Below are 22,091 nucleotides of genomic sequence, written 5' to 3'. Positions count from 1 at the left end.
ACCAAACACATGGTTATAAGTCCCTCTTCGATGTCTAAGTTACGTTATTTTAAAAGCTAACGAACCCACCGCTGATCTGTGGCATATGATTAAGAGGTGTTGACCTCGAAACGCGTCATGCTGTTTTCTGCCCGAAAATAAAGAATTTGAAAAGCATAATGGTGTGGCCTGTTACACGTAGACAAATGGTGCGTGTTCCTTGAGGAATTTTGGAGGTGTCTGTCACACCTGAAACAGGCCCCGACCCAAAAGGCTGAGGCGCTCCTCTTTGTCAGAAACAACGTTTGGATTTTGTTGAAAGGAGCACCCGCCGGCTGAGATACTTGTCGTGGAACCGGAGAATGGAAGGGCCACAATGAGAGGCCCACCTCACCTGTGAGATGAACTTGCAATCAGCCAGGGTCTGCCGAAGGGATCTCCCTAAGCACGATGTGCTGTTCAACACTGACTTGAAGGCAAGTAACGAACTGAAGGAAAAAAAAGGGGTGGTAGCCGAATTTCCCTTTTTTTCTGTGACCATTTGTATGCAGCCGAAATATGGCACTAATCGGAATGAAGGCAATCTATGCATCGTTGGGACACAGTTTAAATTAAGTGAAGTTTTGCCAAAAGCATCATCGGAGAAATAAAATATTGTGAGACATTATTTGAGGCATTATGGGCATTGTGGTCCTAGTAATGACAGAGTGCAACATGAAAATGCAGGAGTGGAAATTCGGATGAAAGCAAGTAATATCTGACTAACAGAGGAATTATTTCGGAAATGAACAAGAAATAATAAACACCATCCCTGCTATGTGCAAAGATATACATGCAAAAACTTGTATTTACGGACTGCCTCTTTAAACCAAACACATGGTTATAAGTCCCTCTTCGATGTCTAAGTTACGTTATTTTAAAAGCTAACGAACCCACCGCTGATCTGTGGCATATGATTAAGAGGTGTTGACCTCGAAACGCGTCATGCTGTTTTCTGCCCGAAAATAAAGAATTTGAAAAGCATAATGGTGTGGCCTGTTACACGTAGACAAATGGTGCGTGTTCCTTGAGGGATGTTTGTATTTATGTATATGTTTGAATATTACTTAAACATATTCAATTTACATTTTATTAATGTTAGATGTTAAAATATTGAATATTTTTTAATCATTATACATTTTAAAATAATATTATTGTATATATTTCTTTGATATTAGTCTAAAAATAATATTTTTTTCGCTTTTCTATTACTTACCATTATATGTGTAGAAAAACAATATTTTTGCGATCAATATTTTTCATATGTTATTTCTATATCACAGTATTTTTGGTTTCGATGTTGTGTCGGTAGTCCTTCAAATTGTCTTTTAATAGAGCAGTGCGTGTTCCTAATACATTTTCTTGTCGAAAATTAGTCTATATTACCCCTTTTCACAACACTGGATTCATTTCAACAATTAAGCTAAGTTTCCATTTCCATTTTGCCAAGTCATATCAGACCAAGATGAAACAAACAACATCCAGGATGAGAAACAAGAGGTGAAGTACCTGTTCCAGGACCGAGCAGGCCAATGAGACGGGGTTGGAAATGTTCCTGATGCAGGAGACGGCGCCGGCTGCCAGAGTTTTACCGTCCATGATGATTGCATCGAGCTCCACATCGCCGCTAGCATTCAGCACAGCCCCGTGACCTGCGGGGAAGCATTCCATTTGTAAAAGGTCAAACTTTCCTAGCCTTAAGTGTTTGAAATGAAGCAGAGAAAACAATTTCAGAGCTATTTACTACACTGTTCCCTGACAGCTTTTGTCCAGGCTCCCCGAAAGAGATATTTGCTTTTATAGTCACGATCCTTTAAGTAAATATGATGCTAGTGGCTACAAAAAATAGCATGTGATTGCTTTCCCAAGCCATAAAGCTTTTATCTTGTTTCTAAAATCATAAAGCCCACCAGGCATTGCGTCTTTCAATTGCTATTGACTGATGTCCTTTCCACACATTTTAGGGAGTCAGGAAGGGGCGCGGGTGATGTTAGCGTCGCCCACGCAATGGAGGAGGACTTGTGCAATGCATTAAACAGGACTCTTCGTGAGATCTGAAAACAGGTATTTTAATATTTCTGTCGAGCAGCTAAAACGGCACTTTGCATTTCCGGCACACTGTTCAGGTGATTTTGATAAGAGTGGTTGGCCTGTTGTGCAACATAAAGGGCAGCGCAGCATGATTCACTTTTTTATAGAACTGTTACATCTAAAATTGAGACTGATAGAGTAATTAGACGCATTCTGTATTATATCTATATTTCAGTGTTGTTTTTCTTTTAATTAGTGAATTTTAAAGTATCGGTTATTCTTTGGCTGCTCAATAGTAGTTTTGATGTTTGAGAGCTATGACACCACATTTTGTTTAAAGTGAACTGATCCAATAAAGGAGTGTGTCATAGGAGTAAAGTATCCTATAGTGACCCTTACAGCTGTTCCCTACCCGCTGGGAATATATCATTAAGTCAGAGCAGTAAGATTTAAATGGTAAACTAAATATAGGCATAGCGTACATGAAATAACACAAAAGGACTCATTTTTGAAAAATGCAACTTCCTAAATTCCCTCACACTTTTGGTATTTGGTGAGCCTTCACCAGTGCATTTAAACTGGAGAGTTTATTTACGTTCAGTGGCTGTTCTCCAATCAGATGACAAAATCTGAGGTTTCCCTGTTGCCAGTTCCTCATAAGTCATGCACCCGGCCAAGTCCTCCTCCAAAGTGGTAGCAAAGTCTGTAGACCAGTGGTACCCAAACCTTCACGAATCACAAATTACTTTTTAGAACAACAAACATTTGCAAACCCCCTATCTTTAATGGGCATGGTGTGGGGCAGTCTTTGAATGTAACTGAAGCATCACGTGGTAGAGAATTTGCATTTACAGACAACACATTTACCGGTGGAATAGTCACTAAGGGGCTTATTTATGAGCACTGGCGTCACTTTTGCGCCGCCGGTGCGTCACTTTTTGTGACGCATCAGCAGCGTAAAAATGCGCCATGTTGCGTCATATTTACAAAGTGACGCATCTAGGTAGATGCGTCACTTTGTAAATCCCTGCGCCACATTATACCTGCACCAGGTATAATGTATGCAGGATGGGCGTTCTGACATAAGTAAGCCTCGTAGAAGTGACGCAGTGAAATCTATGAGATTTCACTGCGCCACTTCTCGGACGCAAATGCGTCAATATCTTACGCCTGCCTCACAGCAAGCGTAAGACTGACGCAGGCACATTGAAATGGGACTTGCCCATGTTAAATGACTCATTGCTGAAGTTGCGTCACTTTTGTGACACACTCCAGCAATGCGCCATTGTTGCGCCTACTGAACTTGTAACTCCTTGCGACATGATGTGTCATATTATAAATATGACGCATCCAGCATGTCGCAAGAAGGGCGCAATGAAAAGTGACGCATCGCTGTTTTCACGCAGCGATGCGTTACTTTTCATAAATGAGGCCCAAAATATGCACGGTCATACCGTTTTACTAATAAAACTATATAGCACACAAACGTCAATGTGTGATAATCAGGTTTCTATTAATAGTAATCATTTGTGCATCACAAAGTAAGTGTCTTGATTTGTTTTCATCCCTTATAGAAGTACCAAAAAAGGTGTTAGTTTTTGCTTTCCTAACTGCTGGATGCATACAGTTTATTTACAGGTATTTACATTTTGTTGTTATTATACCTGGCATCTTTTGGCGTGTTTCCCGTCTTTTTGCTTTCTGACCTCCTGGTTTTGACTCGGTTTTTGCTGGTTTAGTGTCTCTGCGCACTTTCTCACTGCTGTTCAGTCTTAAAGCATAAGTGCTCCTACTGTAAATTAGTTTATGGATTGATATTTCCATGATTGGCATGTTTAATTTACTGGTAAATCCATAGTAAAGTGAACTGAGAGTGCCAGGGCCTAAAATTAAAAATGCTACTAGTGGGCCTGCAGCACTGATTGTGCCACCCACAAGAGTAGCCCTGTAAAAGTATCTCGACCTGCCACTGCAGTGTCTACACACAGTTTGAACTGCCATGTCGACCTGGCAAGTGCACCCACTTGCCTGACCCTTAGCATCTCTTTTATTACATATGTCACCACATAAGGTAGACCCAAAGTACCCCAATGGGCAGGGTGCAGTGTATGTGAAAGGTAGGACATATACTGCTGTATGTAGCATGCCCTGATAAGGAAATACAGTGTACTTCATTTTTCACTATTAAAAGGCAAATAGGATAGAAAGGGTGATACTTTGTAACATCATAAAAGTATAACTTCCCATGGGGACAAGCTAGAAAGCTGGAAATTAGTATGACTAAACAGAATATAAAAATACATATTTTAGTAAAGATGATTTTTTTATTGTGTGTTTCAAAATACCAATTTGAGAAAGTGGGTATTTTCTTGCTTAGCTATCATGTGTGCCTATGCTGGGTTGTGGATTGACTGCCTGGCTTTGGAGTGACAGGGGCTGGGGATGTGCATTCTCTTCAGACAGTCACTGTTTGAGGTTTTTCCAGCCTTTTCTGGATAAGTCAAGGCTGAGCAGGATACACCTGTGCTGCATTTAGATTAGTGGAAGGAGATTTCCTTGCACTTGAATGGGCCTGGTCTTCCGTGGACTAGGTCGTCTCCACGCCCTATCAGGAAGTTGGGCCAGAGAGGACAGAGCTGCTTTGGACTGAGCACAGACAATCTCTGCCACAAGATGACAAAGGAACATTTTGTATTAATATTGGGGCCCAGACCCCAGGATTTTAGAACTCTTTTGGACCAAGAAGACTGCCAAGAAGAAGAGCTGGAGAACCTGTGATGAAGGACTACCACTTTGCTGTGTTGGCCTGCAGTGGTTGCTTCTGTCTTGGGTAGTGAAAGGAACTAGACTGAACTTTCTGCAACTTCTTTGCGTGAGTTTCTCCAAGGGCTTGAGGTAGAGCTTTCCCCCTGTCCATGAAGTCTCAGGAACAGCAAAGACTTAAACTTCAGCTGCTCTCAGCACTGGAAACTGTGGGTTTTGTGCTGAAACAGAAAAAAAAGCAACCAAACGCCATCAACGCCGCCGCTGCTGGCTCGATGTCCTGAAGGCACCACAGAGGGCACTGACGCCCTTCTTACCGCAACCCTGGTCTCACCAACGTCACCGTTCACCACCGCCACCGAGCCGCTGCTTTCACCGTGACCTGTGGACCCTACACTCTGCACCGCCTCACCTCACGCTGCCACCCTGGTATCTCCGACGTTGCCACACCGAAATCGATGCCGCTGCTTGCACCATGGTTCGGGGACACTGCTCATAAGTTACATGATGCGCCGCCCTCATCCTGCACCGCAGCCATGGCCTACCGATGCTGGCGACATTGCCTCCGGTTTGTCAGCCAACGACAGCACTTCCGCAACGACAAAGCTGCTGCTTGCACCATGAGCTGCCAGCACCGCTGCAAGCACCGAATTACTTTGCACCGCAGCCCTGGTCTCACCGACGCTGCTGGACGACCGTCAACAAGCCACTGCCTGCACCACAACCTGAGGGCATCGCACGCCGCACCGCGGCATTTCACACTGCAGCCCCAGCACCTGTTGACGCTGGCGCACTCAACGTTAACCGCAAGGAGTTTTATCTGCAACGTGTATGACTTCAAGTGCCCAACAACATCTGCACGGACCTCCGTAACCGGCGCCTGCTGACACCGGCTCTCAGGAGCTCAACGAGAGATTGCCGAAACCCTCCAATTCTAAAGGTACTGTTTTGCAGGTCTTGCCAACACCATAGCTGGCTCGCGACTCCGTGGTCAGCCGGAACTGTTTGGATTTGTTGTTCACGACACCGTGATAGCCCAGACAGAGTTATCGGCTTCAAGCAACTGTAGTTTAAGTCTATGTTTGCTTATGGATATTTCTAAGAACTGTATGGTGGATTTAATTGTTTTTGGTCTTGTTTGCACAGATAAAATATTGGTTGCTTTTCTAAAACTGGTGTAATGTCCTTTTGTAGTGTTATCACTGGATTACTGTTGGTTATAAATGCTTTACACACTCCCTCTGAGATAAGCCTGCCTTCTCGTGTCAAGCTACCAAGGGGGTGAGCAGGGGTTATTTCAGTAGTGTATCCCCCTTATCCTGACCAGGAAGCAGGGTCCCTACTTGGACAGGGTAACAACCTGCCAACTAGAGACCCCCATTTCTAACAGTTGTGTATTGCAAAAAACAAAATTCTACATTATCACATAATTCACTTTAAAAACTTCTCTGACTTTGCTGTAAGAGAAAGAAAAGTAAACATCAATTTCCATGCTAGAAGAACAAGCATTGGTAAATGTATTAGATTTCGCGTATGTAATTATTAATAAGCTGTTTTTTGTTGTAAGTTGTAGCTTGGTGAGTAGGTGTGCAATATAAGTTACTGAAACTCATTGAAAGTTTTATGACTCGTTAATTGAGAAAGAAAGTTAATTCAGCTGCTCCTGGTGGCACAAAATACCACGGAGATTAGGTAAAGGGCAGTGGACAAAGAGAAACAAACATTCCCCCAGACAAGTATGCTTGAAATGGTGCAGCTATGGGGAGATTAGGTAAAGGTCAGCGGTAAAACCAAACAAGCACAGAGAGAGGTGTCAGGAACATCGACAACTACACGAAAGAGAATAGTCGGTAGAACAACAACATTGAAACATTTGGCAATATCTGATTTGGGTCACAAGGAAATGTAGGTGAATGGATAACAGTGGGGATTTCTTTAAGTATAGCACATTACACAAAATACCTTTTGCAATATGCATGTTGTGTCAGCAATCTGCATATACAGGATAAAACAGCAACAATCTTATATGCTAGCTAAATAAGCAGTTTCATATAATAATCTGGTCTTAAAGAACAGTAGCTTGCAGAAAGGACACAGAGTGCATGTAAAACCGGACATTCCCTATCTGAGAACGTGCCAATTAGAAGTCAACAAGACTGAGCTTGTCCAGGAAAAGAGAAGGCAGCATTATTACAGCTACAGAGAATTAGGATTTCTCCATTCTCGTGTGTGAACTGGATTACCCTTTCAAACTTGCATGTCTGTTTGCACAGGTGATCACCTGTAACCTTCGTGCAAACATTCATTCTGACCCACGTACAAGGGGAAGAGGCTTGGTAACATGGTAGCAGCAAAAAAACCACAATTACTGATCACATGACACCAGCTCAGGATCAGCACACAAACAACTGGGCGCTGCCATGTTGGATTACCACGTGATCACACCCTATGTCGCTGCTACCTTTAACACTAGAGCAAGCTTATAAAACGTGCATCTTATGGTCACAATGACTGTAAGGAAAACCAGCAAGGAGTATGTATGCCTATTATTTCCTTGTTTTCCTTGTTCAAGGATGGTTGCTAAGCAGCCCTTCTTCTCTTTTTGTAGCGTTGAATATGCTGCTACAAGGAAAGTAAGCATGACCTGGATGGGTGCAGTCCGATCGGTTAGGGGGTTGCAGGCTCTGATGAAAATAAGTAGAGGAAGTATGACAAAAGAGAGCAGTTCTTGTTACTACAGAAATAAGGTTATCTGCAAGAGGAGGAAAGAGACAACCCAGACGCAGTGGTAATAACTGCGTGTGAAATAAATACCTGCCTGGAACAGTCCAGAGGGAGCAGCCAGATGTGACAGGGAGTGTGTTTTGTTGTATGAACACTCACAAGGGAAACTGGTGAATGAAGCTAGAGCCATACACACCCCACAACTTGCTGTGTCCCATTTTATAAGGACTGTGGCTGCTAACACTGAGCGGTGGCGATGTTTAAAACTGAAGCATCGGAATGCACATACCTCATAGAGAGGTATTAGAGGGGGGCCATACTGAGAGCTATCAGATATGCGCACAAGCGCTGTGCAGGCAAAACATTTAAAAAAAGTTCTCTTTCAAAAGCAGATGAAAACAGTAATTGTCCCTCAGGACACTGATGTAATGTAATGTAATGTAATGAGGTGCTTATATAGCGCTCTATCACCCGATGGGTATCCTGGCACTTAAAAAGGAGAGTCCCCACCAGAAGTTATTAGGGGCAGCCGAGGTGTGACACAGGATGGGAGGAAAAGAGAGATAATATCAGAGGGAAAATTTACTCCAGCCTAGGGAATAAAAACGTTTTCAACTTTTTCCTGAAATCCATAAGACTTTGGACCTGATGTAGATCCAAAGGGAGAGTGTTCCATAACCGAGAACCAATGGCAGAGAAGGATCTGCCACCTGTTCTGGACCGCCTGAACCTGACTACATTCATCAGAAATGCAGAAGCAGAACGAAGGTTTCTAGTTGGAGAATACCAGGTGAATTTTCTTTGCAGGTTCTTAGGGCCCATTCCATGACTGCCCTAAAGACAGTGCATAGAGCTTTGAATTGAATTCGCTGGTGGATCGGCAGCCAATGCAAATCTCGCAAGGCTAATGTGGTTGAGGTCCCTCGCTGCCTATTTAAAGCGAGTTTCGCTGCAATGGCCTGTATTCTGTACAGCTTCCCGATAAGGGTGTTAGGCGCACCGAGATATAGAGAGTTGCAATAATCAAGTCTGCTGAAAATTACACATCTCACAACCTGCATTCTAGCAGAGTTAGGCAAGAAAGGGAGGATCTTCCTCAGCACTCGGATTAGCGAGAAGCAAGTGCCAACCGTTTTGTTAACCTAAGAATTCAGTTGGAGATCCTGATCCACCATCACCCCCTAAATGCGTACTGTGCTAGAAGGGGTAATAGGTGCGCCAGTAGGGGACAGCTGAAAGATGGGTAAAACAGGCTGATCAGATCTTCTGGAAGAACACAGGACCACTTCCATTTTAGAGCTGTTAAATTGTGACCAGTTCTTCTTAAGCCACTTCGTGGTGCTAGTCATGCACTCGTGAAATCTTTCCAAGGAAATGGAATCATTCCCTTCCAAGGAAAACACGAGCTGGTTATCATCCGCGTAATTCACCACCTCCACTCCAAAAGATCTAATAAGATGAATGAGAGGCTGCAAATAGATGTTAAAGAGCACAGGACTAATGCCTGAGCCCTGCGGGACGTCTGCCGTAAGGAAGACTTGTTAGCGGAGAACGGCTGAAGGCACAGATAAGAACAAAGCCAGTCAAGGGCGCGACCGGTCACACCCTGGTCTTTAAGTCTCTCCAACAGTATACCGTGGTTTACAGTGTCAAAAGCCACTGACATCTCCAACAGCACCAAGATCACTGACTGGCCACTGTCTGCCCGCATCCTCATATCGTCAAGCACGGTAACAAGTGTTGTTTCAGTACCGTGCTTGGGCTGAAAGCCAAATTGCATCTTGTCAAGGAGCGAATACTCCTCAAGATACTGGGATAGAGACTTACTGACGATGCGTTCCAGAATTTTAACAGGATATGGCAATAAAGAAATTGGCCGATAGTTGGCCTCACACCCGGGGTCAAGCTTGGTTTTTTTTAGAAGAGGGGTCACAACTGCTTCCTTCCAGTTTTTAGGGACCTCCCCCGTACTTAAGGATAGACCACAGATCTGTCGTAAATAGGGAAAGAGCTCAGGCCCCGTATTCCTTCCAGATTCTGTGGGGAAGGGGGTCCAGGGGGGACCCAGAGGAGGCACCCCTGGCTAAGGTATCAAATGTTTCCTCATCCGGAATGCGAAAGCAATCCAGAGTATGCTGGCACAGTTTTAAAATGGTAGGGTTGCTGGGCTTAGAATCTGGTGATGGCAGAGAAAGATAAGAGCAAACACACAAGGAAGAACAGGAATTAGCATGCAACAACCAATAGAAGTGGACGAAAAATAAGTGGCAAGCACAGTAACCAAAGAAAAGCAACGGGGTATGATGTAAGCCCCTTTTTTCAGATATAAATTAACAATAGATTTCAAAAGCACTGTGCAGGTGAAACCTAAGAAAGCAGCCTTACATTTGACATCTGTCTTTGAAGCACCAGCAAATGTGTGAAGTTACACTCAGATTTTAAAGGCATGATTTTTAAAGCATCTCTGACTTGCACAACACACCAAAAATCAGCTTGCGACCAAACCCACAGTTTGGAAAACTCCTCAGTAGACTTTCCTCTGCTCATCTTTAGAGTAGTGCAACTGACATCTCTAATGGTGTTCTTGAGCTTTGGCATTTAGATGCCATCAAAGAAAATCAACAGAACGTGCAAGCACTTCTCAGCTACTTGATGAGACTGGCAGCCTTGCCTTATCCCATGACCCGTGCCAATGCCCTACTAGATGACTTATTGCCTACAAACTACAGCAGATGCCTAAGCCCCACTCCTCCTCTATGAAAGCCATGCCCTTCACACAAAAATTCACCAGACTTCAGGAGAAAAGTGACTGGTAAACCCATATGTAAGAAGACCAGAAATGCTAAAAGCCCCACGTTTTCAACCAAAGCCAATCTAGCTTTTTCTCCAATTCTCCAGTAAGTAATCATCTACGCTCCGATATGAGCTAAACTCTTCCTCCTTAAATGTTTCTCAGATCAACCGGACTACATCTCCATTCTCTCCACTGTTCTCCATATTTGCTGCTCCTGCAGAATTCACATCCTCTCCATACTCATTCCCAGTGACAGAATGACATCCTTTAAAAAGGAAGATTCTAGTCCTGGCATCTACTTTCCAATACCAGTTGTGAAGGCTCGGTACACAGAATGGTGCTCTTTTTGAGCTCAAAGATTGCAGGCTCCTGGTTTGTGCTCCTCTTATCTCAGATCCCACTGCACTCCCAACAGAACTTGAAGTGCATCTATATTTGTTCTCCCTATCCCTTACCAACTGCATCCATAACTATTGTTTGTCTATACGGGCATTTCATTGGACCAATTTCCTTTACATTCCCAAAAGACAATATTTATATCTTCAAACAATTAAAATTCATTCCCTTCCATTTAGTGATATCTAGTTGTCATGAATATGCAATATTAACATTTGCTATAATGTTCTGCTTTTTTGTCAGTGTGAATTCTATTGCTTTAAGTTAAAGGAATCAAGTAGACAGGGTAATCCAATTTAACCCCAAAGGCAACTCCCGCCCATCACTCCTGTGTAAAATAATACACAACAAAATGCATGCTGTCTAGCAATCCATTCGGCGCTGTTAGCAAAGTGAGGCTTGAGCCCTGTGCCCTACTCCGCGGCAGGAGTAGGCGATCCAGTGGGTGAAGTCAGAGGTGGAATCAAGTGTAGCAGCCTAAGATATTTTGGATGGGTAAACTCATTAAATTCTGTAGAGAGAATATTGATGAAAGGTTGCCCCCATTTCTTGGTAGGTATCTTTGTTAGACTCTGTTGCAAGGACAGTATTGCCATTCCCAAAAATTACCATAACTTATGCAGCCAAGAAGTATATTCAGGAGGTTTATCGGATCCCCAAAGGTAAAAAATTCCCTGGTGTGCAGCTCCCAACTTTAGGACCATCTGCCGAATTCACATTGACTTGAGGGGGCATGTCAGAGGGTTAGAGAGCCTAAGTATGGTGCATGCAGGAAACCTCAGGAGCTGTGTATTAAAGGTCCTATCAATATCATCAAGCACCATCCCTCAGTATCTGACAAATTTCAGGCAGTACCATAGTAGATGTAGTAATGTACCCGTCCTTCCACAGCCTCTCCAAGAGTGCCCTGCCCTCCCCGGACTCCACTTCTGCATGCAGGCAGGAGTGAGATACGAGTATGAGCCTATCTGATAAGCCAATTCCATGCTGGCCATGTTGTGTGCAGTGTGCTTCACTCAATCATAAATTTAACCCAGTCTTTGAGGGTGAGTGTTTGGCCTAGCTCCTCCGCTCACCTCTTCTGCCCTGTGGATTTATCACATAAGGGCACTTGCCCGAGCAGGACATAGATCACTATAATGAGGCTATATTCGCACTTATGAAATAGCCATCACTCAAAAGCTGTCAAGGGCCATGCAGCATTTGATTAACAGAGTGGTGCGTTCCCCAATGTCGAACTTGTAAGTATTGATGGCGGTCCCCTTCCTCCAACCCATTCTCGGGCTTCATGCTGTCTAAAGGGATAATCTCATGAGTTTCAAACAGGCATCCTATGAACTTCCATCCCACTTCCTGTCATCTAAGGAAATCATCTCAATGGAAACCTGGGAAAAAGTCTGGATTGAAGACTATGGGAGTCATTGGGGAGGGAAAGGAGGTAGATTTGGCATGGAGCGCTACTCTATCTCATACCCATAAGATGGACCTAGTCACTAGCGATGAGTAGAGGCTCCAGTCCCTATGATGGCGGGGTAGCTAGGGTTCTTTACAAAAATGGGTACCAGCTACTGTCTGGTCCATAAAGCACCAGTGCTTTTGGGTTGTAAGTCTGCCCCATTTCACAAGAAAGCGGAGCTGGTTGCCTGTTAAAGGTGCTCTGAAGTGGCTTATGGTAGAGGAACGGCCTGTGGTGTTGAAATCTTTCCCTGCCTCAGATGAAGGTGTAAATCTCTAATTTGAGAATTCACAACATTATTTTAGAGGGCTTCAGAGGCAGTGGTTGGAAGACAAAGAGAATCTTCTGAAGTATTGTAATTTTTACAGTTACAATCCTACCCTACCATGATAATTGAAGACAATGCCAAAGAGTCAGTTCTGGCTACATTTGCGATGTAAGGGCACAATAATTAACCTCTACAATTTGACCCAGCTGGATTCCCAGATATGCTACGGTCACCCCCTGCCCAAGCAAGCGGGAAGGCAGGGAGAGTGACAGTTTAAGAATCTGAAATCTTTGGAGAATGACCCTGAACCCAAAAACATTCCCTAAACGGTGGAGCTCAGCCACCAGCACAGGCAGTGATGACATGGATTTAGTGAGTGCAATGATATCATCCTCTGCATATAGGCTGATGGTGTGTGTGGACCCTCCGAAGGGAATACCCACAATCTTAGGACTCAGGAGTTGCCCTCACTCATTGAGCCAAGGGATCTATGTAGAGGGCAAATAGTAGAGGGGAAAGCAAGTATTATTGCTGGGTACCCCTCTAGATAGGGAAAGGTTGAGACAACACACCATTGACCCTCACAGTGGCTCTTGAAGAACTATAGACACTTTGAACCCATCAGCAGAATTTATCCCCAAAGTTAAAGTGTTCCGGGGTAGCAAATAAGTAAGGCCAGTGTTCTCTATCAAATGTTTTCTCTGTGTCAATAGAAAGGAGTAACGTTCCCTTCTTAGGATGATGTATCTTGTCGATGAGATGGAGGATGCTTTTAGTGTTGTCTCTGATATGCCTACTGGAAATGGATACAAACTGGTCGGAGTCGGCCAGACCTGGCATGAGATGGCCGAGGTGGCCTGCAAAGAATAGTTTAGTATCAACAGGAGGGAGATGGGCTTGTAGGAGCAACACAGTGTCTTGTTCTTATCAGGTTTGGAAATAATTGTAATCGAGGTTTCGAGCATGGATTCAGTAATTGTCCCTGTGTCGATGAAGGAATTAAAAAGTCTAGTGAGCAGTGGGGCTAATGCATGACAGACTGTTTTGTAGAGCTCAGGGATGCAGCCGTCAGGGCCTAGGGATTTAATATAAGTGGCTTTTGCTTGGTATTAGCTTGGATCACCTTCTCAGGTTTAATAGATTTCTCCAAGCTTTCTGCCTGTGTTAAAGTAAGTGTTGAAGGAAGTGGCCCTTAGGGGCAACCCGGGTTATCTACAACCACCTAATCGCCTTCCAAACAAATGAAGAGTCAGGCAGACAGTAGAGAATACAAACCAATGTTCTATTAGTAATACTCTGCAGAGGAGTCCAATCTGACCTGTACCCTAGGATGTCTGCCAAGGGACTGGACTTCCCAACAGTCTGCAATGCATGATCATTCCTCCAAGAACCCCCAACCACGCCCACAGTGGAAAGTTACCGTCTCAGGCCGAACATGAACAAAGGGGGCACAGGGAAATGAGCTACCACCTGCTAGATGGGTACATGTTATCTCGGGCTCAAGGTTGCCGCGCTGGAGCTCAGCGTCTCCTGGCTGCAGAGTTATACACAAGGACAGCTATGCAAGGGCACAATGGCCTATTCATTAGTGAGACAGGATCCAACCTTGAGCAACTAAGAAAAATAATTGTTGAACACAAGGTTCTGCTGAGGCAAGCAATACAATTCATGAGGCCTAGTTCAGACACAGCTGGAGAGGGATTACGAAATACAAAATGGAGTCACATTCGTTAACTGAAGCTTGCACATTACATGGATAACTCAGCGGGTTTCATGCAGTGAATACGAATGGCTTCTATTTAGCCGCACATTGCTAACCTAAAATAGCATATTACGGGAGCATACCGATAATGGGTTTTGCAAACCTGGCAGACCCTCCTTTTAGCAGGGATGGCTAAATGCTTTATTGGCGCTATCAGGCACGGTCTTTACAAATCCAAGCAAGGGAGAAAATAAATGTATAGTCACTCAATGCGCATAGGGAACCAAAGCAGCACAGGTACATCAAAATATCTTTAGTTTTCAAAAATTCCATCATCTATTAGCATCATATCCTGTATGTCCTACATCATCATATTGGAGACTTTATTATTTCGTCCTGGTAATTTAGGGGTAGGGGTGAGCTTTCCCACACAATAGGTACAGTATGCTGGAAGACAATTTACACATAGGCAGCATGTGAAGATGACACCTAATATAACATATAACGGCTGCATAACGATAATGGATTTTGCAAACCTAACAGTGTAGCGACCCATGCCACCTCCATGTAAGGATAAATACAATTGACAGCACTGCTGGAGGCAGAGTAAAGGGCTCATTGATAGTCATGCAAACAGCGGCTATATGCATCTCCCCACTTATCCCGTCCCCTCCAGTATTATGTATAACCAGGACGGCCTCTGATTGCATTTTAGACTGAGATGAGTCCACGATCTGTCTAATTCCCGTCAGACCCTGGTGGTCCCTGTGCCCTTATGTATGGCCTCTAACTCAAGCACCTCTTGTTCCAATTGCTCACTCATCACAGTTCAGCTGCAATTCTCTGATGCCGAAAAGGCCATGAGCTCCCCTCTAACAATTATGTTTAAAGCCTCCCAGATGATCGTGAGGTCTTTCCATAGAAATTGTTCTGGAGTAAGTCAGAAATAGTCTTGTGCAGAGCTACAATATTGAACTCGTTCTGGAGGATGATACAATGCAGCCACCAACTAGAAGGTCAGGCGCCTGTGCCACCCACCTGAAGGAATAAGTGGGGTGGTGTGGTCTGATAGGGCTATAGGAGCAATGCTCACATCTTTAATAAGAACTTGTAGTTTGGGAGAAGCAAGGTAGTAATCAATATGTGTTTATCTTTTGTGGGCTGCTGAATAGAATGTGCAGTCTTTAATCGTAGGGTGGAGGTGCCACCATACATGATTCAGGCCACAGTCCTGTAGCCTCCGCAAACACTCAGCAGAAAAGGCTCTTGACTGGTCAAAATGTTGGCCTGACCTTTCCAGGGCATTGTACATAACAAGGTTTAGATCCCCCCCCACCAATAAAGCTGTATCTGGAGAGTGCAAGATAAATGTCAGGGCTTCCTCAATGAATTGTTCCAGTTGAACAGTTGCCTGCCTTGGAGCATAGAGGAAGGCAACTGTCAATGAAATTGTATCCAATAAGCCAGCATCTGACTGGGGATCTCTGCCAGTTTACCCCACTTCACCCCGAAAGGCAGTCGAAAGTTGTATTGCCACTCCACCCTTTTTTATGTGCCTCAAGGACCAGTAAAGCTGGTGGAAACAGCGGGGCACCATCCTGTTCTTATTCCTGGGCAGCATATGAGTCTCTTGAAAAAGGCAGATGTCACTGCCACTACGTTGCAGAAAGGACAGGACTGCAGCTCACTTGGTTGGGTTAATTAAGCCCCTCACACTGAGGCAGGTACATTTAACCACCAAAGCCTCAACTCATTAAAGGAGTGTTTATTACAGAACTGTCTGGAAATGCTCACAGATTGGGGAACAAGAAGAGCCTGGGAGGGGCATCATTGAGGTCCCGGCAAGTACACACAATGAAGTGCAGTTGTGGAATGTAAGAAGAGTGAGTAACACTTATACACCAAACAGACTACCAAGCAATAAAGAATAAATAATAATCTATCAACAATGAGGGCGCCCCTCCACCACTACAGTCTGAAACCTTGGAGCGAAGACACCATACAACTAAACAGGATAGTTGAGATGAGTGTCTGCACCTATGCAGAGTCATGTAGAGCATGTGTCTGTTTCATATTACACTTTAGCCAGTGCAGCCTGGTGCTCCTGGAAACACAATTTGATGTAAGGTTGAGGATGCTTTAGCATTTTGGATACCTTCTACTAATACCAATGTCGGGGGGCTCCGAGGGCATCCTGGGTAGAGTGAGAGGGGGACCCACCCCGCAGACCCAGGAGACAGTGAACCTCTGTGAGGGTTTTGAATTACAAAAAACGACCATCAGAGTGAAAATCCAGCCTAAAGTGGTATGCCCAGCAGTGAGAGATGTCCTTAGTGGGCAGAAATTCAATGACTGGTTTAAAGGCTCTGCGTCACTGTAGAGCACAGAGTTCTTGGAAAAATGAAAGTTTATGACTCTTAAACTGAAGGGGGTGTAGGCTACAGCTTTTTTGAGGATTTCTTCTTTGACCTGGAAGTCATGAACACACACTAGAATGTCTAGGGGTCTTGCATTACTCCCACTGAGGTGGCCTACCCAGTGGACCATGCCAAGCTGCAGAGTGGACTCATCTATACGGCCAATAATGAAGTAGCACACCACAAAACAAAGTTCCCCTCTGTGCTTAAATTATAGAATTAATGACAATTAAATACTAACCACTGAACCAAAACCTTCATTGTGAATAACTATTATAACAAAAACTTTTTGTTCAAAAAATGTATTACATAAAATTCATATGAAAACATATTTATCATATTTCATTAATACAGTTTTTATATTTTTAATTAAAATCTAATGGAGATGGATTTGCTTTGTTTAGTATTACTTCAGCAATTTTTTCAGCAAAAAATTCCAAAATCTCATCACCACATACATATCAATTCTGATTCTTTAAAAATAATTGTGAACAATTATACACACAATTGAGACAATAATTCACATTATATAAAAACAATTATCTAAACAATAATTCACATTGAATGATACAAAAGTCGACGCAGCATTTCGGCAATTATATTTCTACCTTCTTTGGGACTTGTACATCATATATTTCTCTGTTGTTACAAACCACATTAAACTAAAAACAATTTAAAACAAAAAGAAAAAGAGAGGAATATATTATTTGTCATTCCTATCGTGGGTTTGGTTCAGTGCGCACTATCATATTTTTATAAATTATCTGTTGGTGATACTAAAAGAGTATCATCTAGAAAGTTTATCCTTCACACTATGTTTTTTATAATTTTCCAAATATAATGGTCTATTAACTCACCAATAACTGCCTTTATTGGTCGGATTATTTTTTGCACCAGGATCTGCGTTTGTATGTCCTCAGCATGGGCCTGGAGAGCAACTTTGTGTTCCTATAGATGGAGAACCTACTGTTGCAGTACTTTCACCTCTTCACCCTTCACCTGTTCATTGTCCTCTAGTGCTGACACTCTGTGACCCATGGAACTCAGATCCTGTTGCATTTCTTTAAGGTCCTGGGACAGGTCCCACTTGAGCTCCTGTATGTCAGCCTTGAGGACGTTAAGCAGAGAGATGAGGAAGGCTCATGTCATGAGGGCATATTCCTGGTCCCCCTCATCCATTGAAGCCATCTGGAGGAGAGTCTATGTGCCTGGCATAGGCTCTTTGAAGGTGAGTGGAGTGGAGTGCATGAACATATTGCGCACTGAGTGCTCTCTCCCACCTTTGGAGACCGCCATATTGGAGGAAGTTCGGGTGACACCAAGTTAGTCCATATATGAGCCGGCAGCCAGTGGTAGCCCTGGCTCCGGGCAGATGCGGCCACCGGCACTGTACATTGGGGTCAGAAAGTCAGTGGTGGGACTCTTTGTTGCTGTGAAGATGTCGAAGTCCGAGGGTGCCACTAAGAAGGGGGAGAACAAGCACAGGCAGGGTGTCAAGGGTGGTGTATATACATGGATGATGCCTCACTCACCGATAAGGTGTCCCAGGAGCTATTCATCCCCCACACTCCCAATTAGATCATTTGTCTCTATGCACATTGTGTGTTGCATAACCAGTGCCAGCAGGGTCAATTCTACCACTCTGTCAACAGTATGCTGTCTACTTTTATCCCACCGAGAAAAATACACTGAGGGTGTAAGCTATAGTAGCCAAGGTTCACCTCGAATCAAAACAGGGAGTCACACTGTGAGGTGATCATACTTCCAATATCTCAGACCCAACTGCTGTATTGCCTCAAGTGGAGGTGACTCTCACTGGCACCCCATAGAAAGCAGCCCCGAGCAGAGGGCCGTTGATTCTATGCCTCTGGCACTGCATGCTCCACCGTCTCACCTGGAGGGTACCTCTAGCTATGGCATCCATGTAGGCGGTTCCAGGTAAGGCACGCCAAAAGAAGGCAGATCACCAGGCCCCGACGAGGGCCCACCCCTTCGAGAGAAACCGCAGATTCAAAGTCAACCTGGAGAGCCGTGCTGATCCTCAGCCCGGGACATGCAGGCTGTTAGGCCCTGGACATGCCAGTCCCCGTCAGGAAAGCAAAGGTCAAACCAGAGTCGCACCGAGCCCAACAGTAAGTGGGCCAGCACTGGTCATTGCCTCGCTGCCGCCATTACCACAGCCCTGCTCTGATTCTTTGGTCTAGACCTGTTCTCCTGCTCTGTGCTGGTGGTGAAAGTGTGGCCGCTTGGATGTTGCCACACTAAAGGCAATCGTTATGCACTGAGGGGGGCCTTGAAACTCTGCTTAATGCTGCTTCTGGCAAGGAGCTCACAGTGCATTCTAATGCATACAATGCAGGGTTAAAAAAATTGGATTGTATAAACAATACCAAAACAACAAAAATCCAATAAGTAAAACTGGAGTAATTAATTTTTAAAGAATAAATTAAAAAGTAGGGTTCAGAGTCAAATAACGCTTAGGGGTTGCTTGAGATCACGCCTAGGGGAAAATTTCAAGTTCAGGCTGATCGTGATCGTCCGGCTACAGGACTCATGCAGGTCCCGCTGAAAAAATACCTTGGATGGAGTAATTACTGATGTTGGTGACTCGATGCGGGGAATCAATGAGGCGCCTCATCAGAATCGATGCAATGGATGGAGGAGAAGCATCAGCACTGACCAGTGCACTCAATGAAGGCTTAGTGGATGCACCCCTTTACGATGCAGGTGTTGCATCATTGTCGAAATGCCCAGTCCGTCGAGGCAATGTCATCGATAGGCTCCTGCCTCGGCATCAAAGCACAAATCTTCAGTGCTGATTGGCGCAAAGTTGTCACTGCATACTTTCTGATGGTTCTGGACAGCGGAAATCACCTTTCAAGGGTACTGGACTGGCACCACTTTTCAGGAATCCTAACTTTACTACTCCTAAATGCCTTTTGGGAATACCGAAAGTCGTAAAGTTAGGATTTTGTCTCAGTTTAGGAGTGGTAAAGTTAGGAATTCTAACTTTACTACTCCCAAATGCCTTTTGTGAATACCGAAAGTCGTAGAGTTAGGATTTTGTCTCAGATTACTTTTGTAAATCGGGTGCCCTGTAATTATACCCAAATCTGCATTTGAAATGGGTGTTACGTCAAAGCAGGCCCTTGAAGTGCACGGGTCCACTTTCATCCCGGCCCTCTCTGCCAGGCAATCTGTGGGGGGTAATCAGCCTTTTGTGTGGGAAACAGGACACTGCCTATTCAGGTGTAAGTGTCATCACTCTTCCCTCTACCTGCCCAGGAAGAGCTATCAGAATGCCAATGAATGCAGCTTAGTTCTCTGTCACACCCACTGTTTCTGTGCTTTTGGCTGTCTAGAAGAAATGCTCAAAGTGTAGCTTTTAATCCTAGCCTATGGGACGAGTAGGCCTGAAACTAGTAGAAAACAAATTTAGCTGTTTGGCACTATGAGGACATGCAAAACTTAACAGTACATGTCCTACCTTTTAGATACACAGCACCCTTCAAAGTGGCAGTAAACTGCACACACAGGCCTTGCAATGGACGGCCTGAGACAGGTTTGAAAGGCCACTTGTGTTGGTAGCATTAAGATTACAGGCCCTGGGTATATGTTATATCACTTTACTCGAGAAATATAGTAAACTAAGTATGCCCTTCACCTAAAGACTAATGTCACCATGTTTAGGGGAGAAGCACATGCAGTTTAGCACTGGTTAGGAGCGGCAAAGTGCTCAGAGTCCTAAGTCCAAATAAAAGATAAAGCAAAAAGAGGTAAGGAGGCAAAAAGTATGGGGGAAGACCTCTCTAAGGATGAAAGGTCTTCCACAGTGTATATCTTACATTAAAGAGACCCTGTAATAGCTAAGGACAATGTTGATTACTAGATAGCTAGTGATACATCTATTCTCTAAACAATTACATGTGATCCAGGCCAAAAGGAACAGATGGACATGCTCCTCTGTTTGAGGTCATTGGGGGAAATTGGACTATTTGAGATAAAAGTGACTTCTAGTCCCGTATTAAAAGTACATAAAAAGAATGCTACCTGTGATTAGATCTCGTTCCCAAAACAAAGAAGATTTTTCTTTCCTGTGCATGGTAGATTCCTTCATACAAAATGGCTATACATCACTGGATGAAATCAGACTATCTTCGGATACAAGATTAGGAAGCAATCCCTCGCCCCAGATCATAAATGATCCAACAATAAAGCCTTCCATGAAGTTGGCAATTCAAAATATCTTGCAGTCCATCCTGAATTTATTGTCTAGGATGGTGAAAGACTCTGATCATAATACTGATCTAGTTACAGCTATACTGAAATTTTCATTGAAACTAATGTTAGGAAGACCTGCGGGTGAAAATGCTGTTTTATGCAATCTTTCTGAAGGTGATAAAGATTACAAATTCGGGAAGTAACTGATTTTTTATGCCCCTAAGGATGTGTTAAAATGTTTCAAATGGATAGCATTGACAGGGAGAACAGAAATATTAGTCCAGAGAGGAATTTTGTAATTCAATTGTATACTGGAAGATTTGCACATGGTTATTGAGGATAATAAGACTGATAATGATGACTTTCAAAGCCACAACAGAAATGAAACTAAGGAGAACAGGAGAGGGAAAGATGGGACTCAAGAAAGTAAGAAGATAGCTTTGATCTTCTGTATAAAAGAGCAAAAAAAGAGTGCCCATAAATTGAAGAGGAGGAAATTCCTAAAAAAGGACAGAGTGTACTGCTTAAATAATACGTCTCAGAATAAGATCTGCATTGAAGAGCCTGATACTACACTTAAATCTAACTGCTCAATTAATGCTTCTGCCCCACATAGAAAGACAAACAATGATGTATTAAAATGGCAATAGGATCCCATAAATGTTCTACTAGTGAGGCAGAATTTAAAGACAACGATCTAGAGATATGTACAGAAGAATATTTGACTGTGGATAACTATTTTATACTGCAATTATTGGGTGAGGAATGTACTCTAAAGAAAGGCCTACTGATCTGCATGGCCCATATAGATTGCACAACCCCATTCAGTACCATCAACAGAACAAGATTATGGAATAAGATGGTGAATGGGGATTCCTCTTGGTACTCCTCAAACTGATAATCCAATTGTCTGATGTGTCTTGGACACATATTCAACTTGACAACTTGCAGATTATATAGATTTAACATATCTTACACCGTTAGGCCTGGGGACACAATAAAATAAATTTGTCAATATTGTGAGGTGCATGCACTGAAAATAAAGGTTACCAAACTGAAAGTCATGTTGTTTTTCAAATATAAAGGAGAACAAGTGGACGTTGGTGCTTAAGGCACAAAAACTAGAGTCAGTAAGTACCCAAAACTCGGAATGATTTTTAAAAGTAATCTTAATTTTAAGAGGCACATAGGTGCATTGGAGCAATGCGGTAAAGCAGTGGCTGGATCCCTGAGAAGAATGAGACATAAATTAGGGCATAAATTGCTGGATGTGCTGAAGGAAACATTGTGTATAAAAATTG

The 22,091-nt window shown here is 43.5% G+C and overlaps 1 protein-coding gene across 1 annotated transcript in view; it reads right to left on the bottom strand.

Annotated features, from left to right (window-relative positions):
- Positions 1 to 22,091, bottom strand: part of LOC146817301 (isoaspartyl peptidase/L-asparaginase-like) — a 1,382,729-nt gene that overhangs the window by 673,763 nt on the left and 686,875 nt on the right. Inside the window, exon 3 of the mRNA XM_085609196.1 lies at positions 1,528 to 1,670. Within this exon, the coding sequence (XP_085465322.1) occupies positions 1,528 to 1,670 (143 nt within the window). The remainder of the gene's footprint in view (positions 1 to 1,527; positions 1,671 to 22,091) is intronic.

Source organism: Triturus cristatus, chromosome 6, assembly GCF_964204655.1.
Source record: "Triturus cristatus chromosome 6, aTriCri1.1, whole genome shotgun sequence".
NCBI lineage: Eukaryota > Metazoa > Chordata > Amphibia > Caudata > Salamandridae > Triturus > Triturus cristatus.
The sequence above is the reverse complement of the archived record's forward strand: the minus strand, read 5'-3'. Positions and strand labels throughout refer to the sequence as shown.